Genomic DNA, 14,541 nt, shown 5'->3' with positions numbered 1-14,541 from the left:
TTCACCCAGAAAACACTAAACTTGAGAAGATAAGGTAAAAGTCCAAAATTCAACGTTATTCAAAAAAAAAAAAAGTATTTTGTTCCCTAATTCTTTTTTTTTTCATACAAAAAGCTTTTAGGTATCTTTAAATATGCAATAAAATTTGTTTGGCATATATGGTTTCGTCATATTAAGCAGTGCGTTTGAAAAGAAGACACATTTGTACCTCCATTTTACGACGCATATATCTCTGTCATTTCCTTTTAGAGCGCAGCTCTTAGGGGCCCGTTTCCGGCTTCAGCGGCGTCGGTGTCGCCGTCGGCGTAACCGCGCGGTGCATTATGGGAAATGTCCCATAATGCACCGCGCGAGCCCCCCACCGGGGTCACGTGACCTCGTGGGGGGGGGGGGCACGTGACCCCCCGAGGTCACGTGACCCCCTCCTCTAGGTCACGTGACCCCCGCCGATGTCGCGTGACCCCCCGATGACGTCACCGGCATCCACATCGTCATCATCACTGAGGACGTCATTAGTGACGTCACTGATGACGTCACCGGCATCCACATCGTCATCATCACTGATGACATCACCGGCATCCGCATCGGCATTATCACTGATGACGTTACCGACATCCGCACCGTCATCATCACTGATGACGTCATCAGTGACGTCACTGATGTCGTCACCGGCATCCGCATCGTCACCATCACTGATGACGTCATCAGTGATGTCACTGATGACGTCACCGAAATTCGCATCGTCATCATCACTGGTGAAGTCATCAGTGACGTCACTAATGACGTCATCGGTATCCGCATCGTCATCGTCACTGATTACGTCATCAGTGACGTCAGTGATGACGTCATCGGCATTGGGGGGTCACGTGACCCCCCTTGGTTAGTTGACCCCCCCCCCCGTACCCTTCCCTCCTCCTCCTCAAGAGCTGCGCTCTAATTCGGCGTTACAGGGAGTTGTAAGCGGCTTTTACTTCTTTTTAGAGCGCAGCTCTTAGGGGCCCGTTCCCGGCTTGAGCGGCGTCGCCGTCGCCGTCGGCGTAACCAAGGTCATCCCAAGGTCACGTGACCCCCAAGGTCACGTGACCCCTCCAGGTCACGTGACCACTCCCAAGGTCATCTCAAGGTCACGTGACCCCACGTCTCCCAAGGTCACGTGACCCCTCGAGGTCACGTGACCCCTCCCAAGGTCATCTCAAGGTCACGTGACCCCAAGACCCCACGTGACCCTTTGAAGGTCACGTGACCCCCGTCACGTGACCCCTCTGAGGTCACGTGACCTCCTCCCCAAGGTCACGTGACCCCCGAGGTCATCTCAAGGTCACGTGACCCCAAGGTGACCCCCAGGTCACGTGACCCCTCTGAGGTCACGTGACCCCCCGAGGTCACGTGACCCCCCTCCCCGAAGTCACGTGACACCCCCCCCCCCCCGAGGTCACGTGACCGCCCCCCCGGAGCATATTAAAGAATGAGGGGAGGAGGAGGGGTCTACCCTCCCCTCAGTACCCTTCACTCCTCCTCCTCAAGAGCTGCGCTCCAATTCGGCGTTACAGGGATTTGTAAACGGCTTTCACTTTTTACTTAAATTTTAGTTATTTTTATAACATGATCATAATTTTTTATTGTTTTCGAGTACATACATAGTTCGGTAAAACTAATATATACATTGATAGTATTTCTAGTATAATATGTAAGGGGTTTCTCTGTGCGTTCAGTTTGCTTACTTAGTAAGCTACAGAAATCGAAACTGCCGATAACAGAGCACTTGTGGCGAAAAATATTTCAAAGCGATCCGGCCCGCCGAGCACGTCAATAAGCGTGCGTGATTTTGTTCTTTCTTTAAACAAATGCTTTTACACGATAGCTTTGTTGAAACCTCTATGTTTGCGAAACCAAACGTACGTTCCAAACCTCGTCATGTGGTGAAACTATCAGTTCTGCTATCATCGCGCCGCTTCGGCACTTGCTTTCGCTTTTCTGCAGTGTTTACATTTCCCTTTCCGACGAAGAAAAAGAGCCAGCTGCACTGGCTCTTTTTCTTCGTCGGAAAGTAGGAATGAAAGGGCAATGACGAGCCGAGCCGCCACTCTTTTTTGACTTTGTGGGTGTCGCATCTCGATCCTTTTCAGATAGCTGTCGTGATTGCTCATTTGGTACAGAGAGGGTCACCACATTAATTTATCCCGCATGCTCAGCGGCTTGCTATAATCTCAGAAAAGTCGCACCTCAATTGCTCGTACCATCGTATTGCATTTTTATTTTGCGGAAAACCGGGGCGTCGTTCTTCCGCGAGCGGTACAGTGCTTTCATTGGACGAACCGAATGGTGTCTATCTTCACCTGTATCGCTACAACGGAGCGCAAAATGTACAGCTTCGGAGTCGGCAGCGAGGACATCGTGCAAGATACAGCACACGCACTGTTCGCTCTGCGCGGAGCGAAAAAAACACTGAAAAAAATATATATATATATATATTTACAAAATTTGTTTACATCTCCGACGGGGCGGCTAGTCATTTCAAAAATAGGCTTCAATTGTACGAGATGGCGAAGAGAAAAGAGGTGACCAAATAGATTTTTTTTCAGCTACGGGGCACGGCAAAGTGCGTGTGACGAGGGAAAAAAAAGGGGGGGGGGGGGGGGGTTTACTTTTGCCTTAAATGGAATATTTCAAAAGTTCATTAATTTGGCAAAATACAAAAATAGCCTGACTTGCTCCATACAATAGCCGCCTTATTCGTTTGGTTTAGTTTTCCCAAAATATTTTTAAACCTTGGCTCAAATTACGTGGAATACCTTGTACATAGTATAATTTCGTAAAAGATTTGGCAACAGCCCGTACCTTTTCACCTTAGAATGGAGGGACAAATACATCTTTTTCCAGCGCACTGCGTAATATGACGAAACCATATATATATATACCAGAGATTTTATTTCTTATTTAGGAACACAGAGAAAGCTTTTCGTATAAAACTTTTTTTTATGATGTTGAATTTAGTACTTTTACATTTTCTTAAATTTACTGTGTTGTTTCTTCTATGAAACCATATTTAAAGTAACAATATTGCAAATTTTAAACAGGCTTAGATACAGGCTTTTATTTGATACGTTTCTTCTGCCTTAAATAATTGTACATCGAAAGCTAGCTCGATTCAATCTTGGCCCATAATTGTCAAAAGTGTAATATTCAATCATTTTTTATGAAATATATAATTACAACACACACATACACGCACACACGTACGCACGCTTCTAGATAACTTAGAGCCTTCTATGCAAAGTTATAAGGCAGTAAAAAAATTACAATTGTGAAAAAAAAAAAAAAAAGTTGCAAGATTCCAAAATGTGTCACTCGTGAAAACTGCAAAAATGGCAAGACCTACCTTCCCATTTTCAAAGCCCATAACTCAAGAACAAAATGTTCCGTAGTTTTAACTTGCAGGTTTGTTCTAGTCACATATTTTCCACCAACATATATTTTTTTTCCCCAATTTTTTGAGGACCCATAATTTTTTCTTGCACGATTTGAGATGAAATCACCCATACCTACAAGACTAAAGAAATTACCTTTGCATGCTTCAAAACTTTCCCAGTATGAAAGCGGTTTTCGTTTATTTTAATACAAGCCTGTATTAGTCGGCACCATTGCATTTTATCTCGTTGGCTGACATGACGCTTTGTCCAAATCGGCAGCGGTGGACCGACAAGCTATTTGAAAAGCTACTCATCCTCAAATGTAAATGAGTCTAGGAACAAATAATACGTTTTAAAATATGAAGGGCATTTTATTGCAACTTCCATGTTTTATTGTTACCGGTAACACGAAAGTTGACAACTGGATTTTTTTTTTTTTTTAGAAAAGGAAGGTATGCATTTGAGCATTTCTAACCCCCCCCCCCCCCTTTTTTTTTTTTTTTTGCAAAGGTATTGTTGATACATAACGCAATACTTTTGTAAAACTGTAGTTCAGTATCAGTATTTTAGCTGTTATGTATCCCAGTATTTGTATTTCCGAATATATTTAGTGTTTCTCTGCCCAAATCTGACTAAAAGAAGTTTTGTTGTTGTTTATTTTTCTTCTTTTTCGGCGACGTTGTCGAGCGCACCGGCCGCACCGTTCGGTGCCTCGGCCGCTCGGCCCCTCGGCCTCAGCATCGGCAGGCGCGCCTCGGGGGCTTCGGCCGCTTCGGTGATCCACTTACCATTTCCCCCTCTGCCGTTAACACGTCACGTGGTGGTGCACGCGGTATCCCCCGCTGACGTCGTACTCCAGTGTCCGTGCGGTCCGTGTCCGAAAGGGAGCGAGAGAAGCGCGGCATCCTGCTTTGCTGTGGAAGCAGCATGTCAGGGGCAAGGCGGAGGTCGAAACAGGCGAAACGGATTGCGCCGAAACAGGGCGAACCGCAGGCTTTGCCTTTCGGGGGAAAAGTGCAACTCGCTCGCCGCAGAAAGCCGGACGGCTGGCTAGTCGTCGTGCTCCAGGTGCGTAACGACACTTGTGCTTTGATCCATTTCATCCCACTCGCGCGCGTTTCGAAGCTAAAATGACGCTGCTGCGAACTTTTTTTACTTTTGCCGATTTGACACATCGTATAAAAAAAGCTTTAAAAAAAATACGTATGCTGTATAGTGCTGGTAGCTTTCCCAGTGAAAAGACAGGCAGCAGAGATGTAAAGAGAGAGCCCCGCCCCGCCCCCCCCCCCCCCCCCCCCCCCCCCCTCATGCACTATGAATGGCTGAACATTACCCGTTTCTAACTGCTTTTGGCACTTTTAAACCTTCTCTAGCCTTGGAGAAATTGATAATATACTACGACTTTAAAACGCCTGCCTTCAAGCTGATTGAATCTCGGTCTATTCGTCGGGGGCAGTTTGATAAGGGCACTATTTTTTATTTAGGAATCATATACTATGTGTAGCAAATTATTTCTTGTACATGTCCCCCCCCCCCCCCCCCCCCAAAAAAAAAAAGAAAAAAAGAAGGGAGACGGGGTGGGGGGTAGTGAGACGCACACACACACTGTGTTGACATTTCGGCTAACGTTGTCATGGCGATGGCCTGTGATGCGCGTCCTACGAGTTCAGAATACCACGCAGTTTTGATTCCATCCACGTACGTTACAGGTCAGCATAAGCACGAGAAAACGAGGTACGCAGCGCGACAGTATCAGCGGGAACAAGCGATCGCCGGTTTTACTCTTGGATTTAAAACTCTCACTGTCTAATGCAAGAAAAAAAAAAAAAAACTTTTTATTGGCGTTTACTTGGGTTTGGGCAAAACTAAAACAAAAATTTGACGGAATACTGACTAAGAACAGGACTACTGGTAAAATTTGCCAAAAATTGACTAGAAAAAAAAAAGTGATGTTTCTAAAAAAAAGAACAAAAAAAAAAAAAACACTCACACCAAAGGAAAAATGCAAAGAAAGTGTAAAAGGCAGCAACTCAATAAATACAATGTAATACAAGATTGGGTGGAACAAACAAAACGAAAGAATACCCTCAGATTTGCGGACCACAAACGCCGAATTCGCTGCAGCCTCTTTCGATCATTTGCACCCTGCAATAAATCTCCATTAGCACGCTAATCGAGACAGGAGTGTTCCCCCTAAGCACACAGATACACTGTACCAAAGCGAGATTCAAAAGATTAGCGTCCACACAGCCAGTGTTGCTTCTCCGCAGTGCGTTAGACCCCGGTGTGAAGCATGCTTAAAGGGATACTACAACGAAATTTCAGCGCTCATTTTTTTGGTCTATATGTGCTCAAAGGAGCGGTATCACATCGAACACACCACTATCTTGTTAAAAAAAAAAAGTCACAAAAAGGAATTTTAAAACGAATTAAACGATTAGCAAAGAGCACCTGGTGGATGTTGCTAATGCCTCGTTTGTAATGCCCGTCTAGGACCCTTGACAGCTAGCGATGGTAACTGTCTCGCCTCCGGCCGCGACGAGAAAAGAGAGGAAAGAGGAACTCTCCAGAATCCCTTTTCTGTGTCCCAGAAGTTGCTATTGTCCCCCTACAAGATTATAAAAGATTAACCAGTCACTCGAAATTCCTACAAAAGCTTCGGTGGCTGGAACGACTAGGCCATCCTCTCGATGTCAGTCTCGCCGTAGCTTTGCTCGTCCCGAGACGAACTACGTCACGATTGCATTAATGTCCCATGCTCTCCGCTGGCTGTTCTCGAAGCGCTTGCCAGAGTGGGCCGTTTATAACAAAAAATACAGCCACCAGGCTCAAAATAGAAACGTGCGATTGTCATTTATGGATATTGTGGATCATATTCAACCTATTTTTGAATGCAACGGGTATATTTCAAATTTCGTTGAAGTATCCCTTAAATGGAGCAAACTTTCCCACCGAACTTTGAACAATGAGAAATATCGCAAAACTTCAGAGTAGCACCAGCATTCGATACGAAGGTCAAATCGAAAGGTATGTTATTCAGGCTATGGTCATTCCTATCGATGATCAAAACTTGCCAAAATTTGCGCAGGTCCACCGTGACAATCCGGCAGTGAGACTGCCTGCGAGATGCGTTCCAGGCACTGAGTAGCGAGTAGCGTGGCCAAGGTTTCGGCAGAAAGAAAAAAAATTTATGTTTGACACAATGTTGGTGCAAATTCCTGCGGTCTTCAACGTGAATTGTGCACTAGGGCATAGGCGTAGACTTCGGGGGGGGCATCGGGGCTCGTGCCGCCCCTGGTGAGACCTTACCGGGACGCTGTTTACGTGCCATGTAACGAGCTTCTAGTAGTGGCAGGTAAACAAAATAACGCCCACGTTGCCTTTATTGACAAAATACATGGGAAATGAAATTCCAGGGTGCTTTCGTTAGCTTCAATCTCCAGTTCTGGCGAAAAGGTAATGCGCAGCAACCACCCCGTCCCGCCCCCCGCCCCCCTTGGAGAACTTCTCAGCCTGCCCCTTCCGGGAAAATGGAAAGTCTACGCCGCTGCACTAGGGATTATACAAAAGCGCCGTATTGGCCAGCTTTGGTGTAACTATTACTTCGTGATGCAAGAAAAACTACTATATTGTATTAGGTAAATTGCTAATCTCCAGCGCGAGCCAGTGTCATCTTACCTAGACTGGCCCTGACGCCGTCTAAACACTCGTCTACTTTGCCTTTGCCTCACATTTTGGTGACATTTAGCAGAATGTAGAGCGATGAGCACTTTGGCACAGCAATCACATCACTGATGACTGTCATTGTCTTACTCGAGGATAAGTGAAGTTGTTGGCCATCCAATTTTTCCAGTTGACCACATTTCAAAAGAGCATTACAGTATTGTGCCCAATTTTGACAAAGCACAGACAAGCTTTGTAGCTTGAAGTGTGATCTATGCACATGTAATCACACCTAAGGCGCGGACTATCTCACTCGTTGCTGCCAAGCTAATTATTCCACAATTTTTTTACTTTTACATCATAGCGGCAGATTTACAAATGTCCAGATTAAAAGGAAAAAATGCCAGGTTCTGTTTCTCTTCTTTTTTAAGCTATCTACAAAGAGCATGTGTAAAAATTAGTTTTTGAACTTATTTTGAATTTAAAAGCATCACTGACAAAGTATACATAGCTGGACGAGCCACAATGGACCTTGGCAGTCGGATTTAATAAATGAAAAGCCCATCTGGTGTTGTCAACGGACTATGTATGATGTGCATGTTGTTTCAGGTGTCTGCAATAGTAGTTGTGGTGTCCTTGATCTACATGGGGTATTACCACCATGACACAGTTCACTTCCACCTGAACCACGCTTATGCAAATATGGGACATGCCCATGCTCAACATGTAGTAGCTCACAAGTATCTCCAAGGTGAGACAGAACCCTCATCATTCAACACTGGGCCTGTTCATTCCAATGTGACCTGCAGATTTTGTTCTAGGGAGTGGCATTCCAAAGAATAGCACCATGGCCTTCTATTGGTTTAGGTGAGTACAGACAACACAGTCAGACTACTCCCTAGCTCGAGATCAATGTGCCAGTGAAATCGACAAGAAACATTTCCTAGATAGTCACGGAAATTTCATCTGGCATCTCAAACGTTTCACACTTTTGCATGGCAGTTTGCATCTGGGCATCTACCGAAAGGCATCACTGGATATGGTTAAGAAATGTCCGGCGAAATTCTCTCTCTTATATGGAAGCGTACCTTGCATGCTCAGAGTTTACACATTTTATACAAATGCAGGAAAGCAGCCGATCAAGGCCACGCACATTCCGCCTACAACCTGGCTGTCGGTCATATGCAAGGGTTTCCAACAGACGTCCAAAAAGGGTTTGTGCATATATATCCTTCTTGAAAGGCTATGCAGGATGTCAGGTAGCGAGAAACAGTTGTCAGCACCAAACATCTATGCATGGTTTCCTTGTAGCTGCCTATGCACAGTGCCTATCAATGCTCACAGTCACCGACAAGACAAGCGCAAGCAGTCTCATTTGGATGCCCAGCCTCAATGCCTTCTGTGGTGCTCTGGCTGTGCATGCATGCACAAAGTTTACACTATGTCGAAGTGTTATATAAGGTAGCAAGATCACACTGGAGGGGGACAACTGAAAGAACTCCCTGCCATTCTTATCCTGCTAGCATTTATAGTGCTCTTAGTTTCGAAGTATACTTGATTTTCATGTGTTTGGAAGAGTGTTGTCGGTTGATTGGCGACGAATTGGTTTTTAACATGAGAATCACCATGCATATGAATGTCTCAAAATTCAATCTTCAACCCTTTGTAAAGAGTAAGTAGAGAGGCTTTGCACTTAGAGAGGATATGAATAATGTTGAGGCACATCATACTCTTAAAAAAGCAAAAGGTACATTTCAAATTCGGTCTAGCCTCTTTATTGTTTTTGTGCCTGTGTGTGCATCTCCTGGACGGGTCTGGTGTCTCTACAACTTGGGTAGCAAGGGTGAAGGAGCTAGGTGCAAAGAATGGTGCCATGCGTAATATAAGGTCGATTATTAATCTGGGTAATGGGGGGGGGGGGGGTCAGCCCCATAAGCCCCCTCCCCCATGGCTATGCCTCTGGCAATAAATAATGTTACAGCACATTTACTCATAGAAAAGCAACTAAAAAGCATGAGCTGAACTGACCGTCAGGCTGGAGTTACTTTACACAGAGCTTATTTTAAACTCTTCAATATTTCACTTTCACTGTCAGAAGAAATGTGTTTGTTCTTTTCTGTTCACAGGGAAGCCAAGAAGCTGATCAAATATGCAGCTGAGAATGGAGTACACGAAGCCCATCACATCTACCATGAAGTCTGCACCACAGGGAAATGTGATCACTGAAGTGTTAATGAATTATGCGGAAGTGCACAGAGAAGCTATGTGTGCACACCGCAGTCTAGTCATGCCAAGTACACCATCTCGCTTTGAAAAGCTGTATTGACAAATCCATTACAGCAACTTTCTTTGTGGCCATGTGGCAGAGGCTCGGTAGATGGGGGAGTGACGGTAATGGGCAGTGGGGGGGCACAAATGATCCTTCCCTTCCCTCCCTCCCTCCCTCCCTCCCTCCCCCCCACCTCCTCCTCCTGCCCCTTCCCTCCTTCTTCCCCCGGTTCCGACACCTCTGCCATGTGGTATGCACAAGAAACAAAAACAAAAATAAGTTTCGTAGACATGTTGAGAGGAGACAAAGAATCAAATATTAACTTGTGGTACTCGTTATCAAAAGCAAATAAGTCACAGTGGGAACCAAATGTCGCTTGAACAGCACTGTGGAACTCTTGATGCAATAAAAATAATTCACAACATGGAACCAACTCTGTTGCACGAACATTTAGCATTCACTATTTAGGGCAGGGTGCATGATCCTGTTTTGTTTATTATGAAAGACTACAATTACAAATTTCTGCCAAGACTGCTAGTATTACAATTTGAAAATGAACATACTGCCTCAGCTGCTAGGACAATTAAGATTGCAACTGAAGCCAACTTCACTACAGAATTTTGTTTAAGAGCTAGCAATTAATTTAGACCGACTTCAATTTGATCAACCCTGGTTTATTTACTGCAATACCACTCGGCTAGTACCACCTTTGCAGTTACCACAGCAATGACGACGGTAGCTCAGCACACAATAATGCTATGCAACACACCACAATGGAAGTGTGTGGGATGTTGGTTCCGTGATCAAGAGGAAGGTTATTTACATAAAGGACGACGGGAGATGATGAGGCAAGAGCCAGGGCTAGCTAAACTTGGCTCGTTTCCGAGCTATAGCGTCTTCAACAGCCTTCAACTGCTTCAGAAGCTCCTCGCGACGGAGGGTGGTCGACTTGCGGCCTCCGGGTGGGGGAGACGGGGAGTTGGCCTTCGGAGATGCCGGTCGTTTCTTGGGTCCTGTCACAAAATTTACATTGGAATGCTGCACTTTTTTCTTTATCCCGAATCAAAATATTGAAAGGAATTAGACAAACTCACCTTTGTCCGCATTATTTTTAGGCGCTGGTTCTTCTTTCTTCACTAAGGAAAGTGGGAGTGCCTGTTTTTTTTAATGAGTAGAGAAATAAAACAGAACATAACATGTTTTAAGGTTGCCATGGCTGCAAACACTGCATATCCAACCACTTATAAACAATGCTGCTGAGTACTATGAGACTCAAGACCCAAGTAGACACATTAAACAACTACATATAAGCAAAACAAAAGTGTGACACTACCACACTACAAGATTGTTAGAGGACTTGCACTGAGGGCATAACCTACTCCCCCATAGAGATTGCCTTGCACCAAATGACAGCTAAAAGGCTCGTGCCACTCTTGCTGTGGAAAGTCTCAAACCCATCAAAGTGTTCCTCCACACAAGCTGGCACAATTCCCTGGAGAACTGTAGAAGGCATGCATTACGAGCTACATTTCAGGTCATAGTTCGCGACAATCCTTTCGCGTAATTAAGCGAAGGCTACAAGTGTTACGCAGGGCATTTCACCGAGCATCGGCCAAAAGTTTTGTGTAAAAACTACATATCGGAGAGAAACAAGGTCAGTATACTGTATTAATCACTCTCAAGGGGCCTATTTAATGAGCTACATAGTGTTTAGGACAACAAAGTTTTAAATTAGTTTTGCATAGTGAACTTTTTAATTAACAAATATAAGTTATAATTAGAAATTTGTTGGGTTATATAGAAAACCATTAAATCGGCTAATTTTGGACAAATATGAAGCACGTGTTTTGTTTTTCTGAATCCCAAAACCATATCGCCTGTGTGAGTTTTCTGTTTATCATCCCCATTTTTGCTCCACCAGCCTGGCACCTATAACACAAGCGGTACCTTTGGTGCACCACGTTTCCCATCTGTTCCAAGTCTTGGTACACTTTACCACGTTAGTGGTTTTCAATGACCCTTGGCATGTTTCGAATTGTAAGCATATGTTTAGTTTTACTAATCAAAGAAATAATTATGCAAAACTAATTAAGTACCTAATTATCCAAAACGCTATGTACAAGACTAAAGTGGTCCCTCAGCAGTGACTGACACAGCACCCATCATTTTTCTGCACAGTTTTATCTGGAAACTTGTTTATTCTTTCAGACTTCCTTTAAAGATATGTAGTTCACTAAAAGGTGACATTGTCATAGTAGGTATGATTGTAGTTAACATTTTTTCAACAATTAATTGTTTTACCAGTACAAAAAACTTACACTTATAACAAAATTTACCTGCAAACAACCATAGCCCACCACACAACTGCCTCAATGCAGACACAAAGCGTGAAATGGAAAAGATTTGCATCCTAACATTTTTAAACGATAGAAAATTATGTACGGTATGTAGTACGGTATCATGAAACAACCCAGAAGAACAAAATTCATGATAGATTGTGTTTCTGGGCCAGGGGTGTAAACAATTCAGCAATATGTGACCATGTAATTCTTGTCTAGATAGAGCATGAAGTGGTGCTGTTGCATCCAATAATGCAAGAGCCACAGTCCTACACGAACTCCTCCTAGAATTTCGGTATGTATGCCAACATAGCATTTGAGTGAACTAAAAATAGCATTTGAAATCAACAAAAGAAAAAAAAATTTCAGCCTTTCCACTCTGGAGAGGAAAAAAAAGACCAGCGAAGCTGTACGCTCATCCGTGTGTTTCTTCTTCGTCCTCGTCTGTTTTCTATGCTCTTTCCTACGATTAGGGATGTCGCGAACCATCCTAGGTTCGAATTCGAAAAATTTCAATATTTTTGAACCGAAGTGAGGTTCGAATACGAAATATTTAGATATTTTCGACTGCAGCGAGGTTCGAATTCGAAAAGTTTGCAACTTTCGCACATTGTGAAGTTTCGAATTCGAAAGTTCGAAGACGGTTTGTAAAAGTTTGGGTTTGATTATTTCGAATATTTTTTTACTTGAGGTTCGAGAAATTCAAAGATTTCGAACTTTCTTAACTTGAAATTCGAGAGATTCGAAAATTTTGAATTTCTTGGGATCTGAAGTTAGAAAAATTCGAAGATCTCGAATTCATTTCTACATAAAGTTCGACGAGTTTAAAGGTTTCGATTTTCTTTTAAAGCTAAATTCCAAAAAAAAAAAAAAAAACTTGGAAGATTTTGAATTTCTTTCAAGTCCAAGTGCGCAAAGTTCAAAGTCCGGTTTTCATGTTCCTCCACAGTTTCAGTTTCAAATAATGTTTTCACGCCTCACTCGTTTTCATGAAATCAGGTTAAATGGAAGGGAGGGGGGTGCAATGATTTTAAAATTAAAAGAATTTGCATCTCGTCATTTTTACGTTGTTTATCGTGACCCGGAGGATAGAGAAAAGATCACCTTCATTAAAAAATGTTGCGATTCTGCTGCATAATCGCAAAGCAAAAGTAGAGCTTTTTTCCCTCACCTGCAGCTACGAGTGGCAGCCGAAGCGAACTACGGCGAGAAGCTTAAGTGACCTCGCTCGGCTCTAAGCTGCAGCATAACGCCTGCTAATGCCAGCAGGGAGAGCAACAGGAAGCGTCCGAGAGACAGCACACGGGAACCTACACGGCACCCCGAATTACGTCACTAGGAGTGTGACCAGGTGTGACCCTGAAGGCTGGGAGTGAGTTCGAAGGTGCCAGGAATGCCAATATTTATCTTTTTTTTACACAACAACTAGGACACGCAGGCGAAATCGGTTGTCTGTTCTTTACTTCAGAAGTATCAGAGGGCAACTTCCACAAATTTTTGACCCCCCTCTTTAAGAAAAGTTTGAGTGTGATATTTAGACCGCATGAAGTTGGTCAGGCAATTAAACGAGACGACAAGTGCCCCGGATGTGCTGGAATATTTGCCAGTGCAGAGTGACGTGTGACCATAGATCCGTAATTGTGACCGCCAGCACGGGGGGTCATTAACGTGCATCATGAAGTAATGATCACACGAACGCACTGTTTAACGATGCTCATTCCAGTTTGAAACGGCCAGGGGCAGGCAGGTGGTTGAGGCTCAGAAAACCCTTGAAGCGATCTGGCAAACTGCCTCCCTACCCCTTTGCACGCTGGTAGTAATCCGATTGAACGCCACCCGAGTGACGCTGGCATATAGTAAGTTTAGTCTGTAATTGCTCTGGAGGTTTATTTTCCGGGACGAAAGAAACACCAGGCAAAAAGCATAGAAGCCGACGCAACTTGAGGTCGAGGAGCGTTCTACCATACCAGTGGTGTCGGAAGAGGAAAAACGGGGGGGGGGGGGAAGGGGGGGGCTCCAGTCCTTCCCCTTTTTCCCCAGATCTTTTGACTGTTAGAGAAAACAATCCGGGAAAAAAGGGCGTGGTCCAGCTTATTTTGATCTGAAATTATTTATGCATAAGTATAGCTACTGTCGCTCTTCACTGCGTAGAACAGGGGTTCTCAAACTTTTTGGTCTCACGGAACCCCAGGAAGCCTCAAAGACTGCCGCGGAAACCTCCCCGCCCTCCATATTTGCCGACCGAGAAGCAACAGATGCACAATTGTAGGCAATTTTGCTTGTGTTGCTTCCGATATATCCCCACCATATCAATCGCGATGTCAGTACAAAGTGAGATGAAGGCGCTTTACATGGTCCTGCCGCGCAGCCTGCGGCAAGGGGGAGGGTTGCAATTTGGGTGTTCGCGGAACCCATGAGACCAGCTCGTGGAACCCGTGTTCCCCGGAACCCAGTTTGAGAACCCCTGGCCATAGAAGATCGCGTAGATGGTCCATTGTTGGAAACTCGTCAGAAGGCACTATTCGTCACATGCTTAGTGGTTCGGAAGTTCAAAGCTACGTCTTTTTAACCTAAAAAAGTGTGCAATTGGTTAAAAAAAAAAAAAAAAAATTAAACATAACATTACTTGCAAAGATGAAAAAAAAAAAAAAAAACCTATCAAGAACCCGTTGGAAGTGTTGTATTCTTGCATATTCAGAGGCTCAGAACTTTGAAACAAGTTTCTCCTACCAAAATGTGTACAGGCTAGAAGAAACATGTCCCTAAAATGTAAAGCGAGAAAAACAAAATTTAAAATGGCTTTTTTTTTTTTAATTACGTGCTGAACTTATCTTTCCCCATGAGTTAATTTATTCCTCAA

The 14,541-nt window shown here is 44.0% G+C and overlaps 2 protein-coding genes across 14 annotated transcripts in view; one reads left to right on the top strand and one right to left on the bottom strand.

Moving 5' to 3' along the window:
- The first annotated feature begins 4,281 nt into the window (after positions 1-4,281).
- Positions 4,282-9,526, top strand: LOC115312914 (secretory immunoglobulin A-binding protein EsiB). Its single transcript, XM_029971866.4, has 5 exons — positions 4,282-4,478; positions 7,683-7,824; positions 7,895-7,940; positions 8,201-8,287; positions 9,200-9,526. The coding sequence occupies exons 1-5, from the start codon at positions 4,338-4,340 to the stop codon at positions 9,297-9,299; spliced, it is 516 nt and encodes a 171-aa protein (XP_029827726.2). The 5' UTR covers positions 4,282-4,337; the 3' UTR covers positions 9,300-9,526.
- Positions 9,527-9,603: 77 nt separating this feature from the next.
- LOC8028361 (zinc finger CCCH domain-containing protein 18) overlaps positions 9,604-14,541 on the bottom strand; it is a 47,730-nt gene continuing 42,792 nt past the window's right edge. For all 13 annotated transcript variants that reach the window (XM_029971860.4, XM_029971864.4, XM_042287491.1 and 10 more), the window contains 2 exons: positions 10,437-10,497; positions 9,604-10,355 (listed from right to left, as the gene is read on the bottom strand). In XM_029971860.4, coding sequence (XP_029827720.2) covers positions 10,204-10,355; positions 10,437-10,497 — 213 coding nt within the window. In that variant the 3' untranslated portion in view covers positions 9,604-10,203. The remainder of the gene's footprint in view (positions 10,356-10,436; positions 10,498-14,541) is intronic.

The sequence above is a fragment of the Ixodes scapularis genome, unplaced genomic scaffold (assembly GCF_016920785.2).
Source record: "Ixodes scapularis isolate PalLabHiFi unplaced genomic scaffold, ASM1692078v2 PGA_scaffold9__187_contigs__length_104089568, whole genome shotgun sequence".
Classification (NCBI taxonomy): domain Eukaryota; kingdom Metazoa; phylum Arthropoda; class Arachnida; order Ixodida; family Ixodidae; genus Ixodes; species Ixodes scapularis.
The sequence above is the reverse complement of the archived record's forward strand: the minus strand, read 5'-3'. Positions and strand labels throughout refer to the sequence as shown.

Coding starts and splice junctions, on each gene's coding strand:
- LOC115312914 (XM_029971866.4), top strand. CDS start 4,338: ATGTCAGGGGCAAGGCGGAGGTCGAAACAGGCGAAACGGATTGCGCCG. Junction 7,825..7,894: donor AGCTCACAAGTATCTCCAAG/GTGAGACAGAAC, acceptor ATTTTGTTCTAG/GGAGTGGCATTCCAAAGAAT. Junction 7,941..8,200: donor ATGGCCTTCTATTGGTTTAG/GTGAGTACAGAC, acceptor ATACAAATGCAG/GAAAGCAGCCGATCAAGGCC.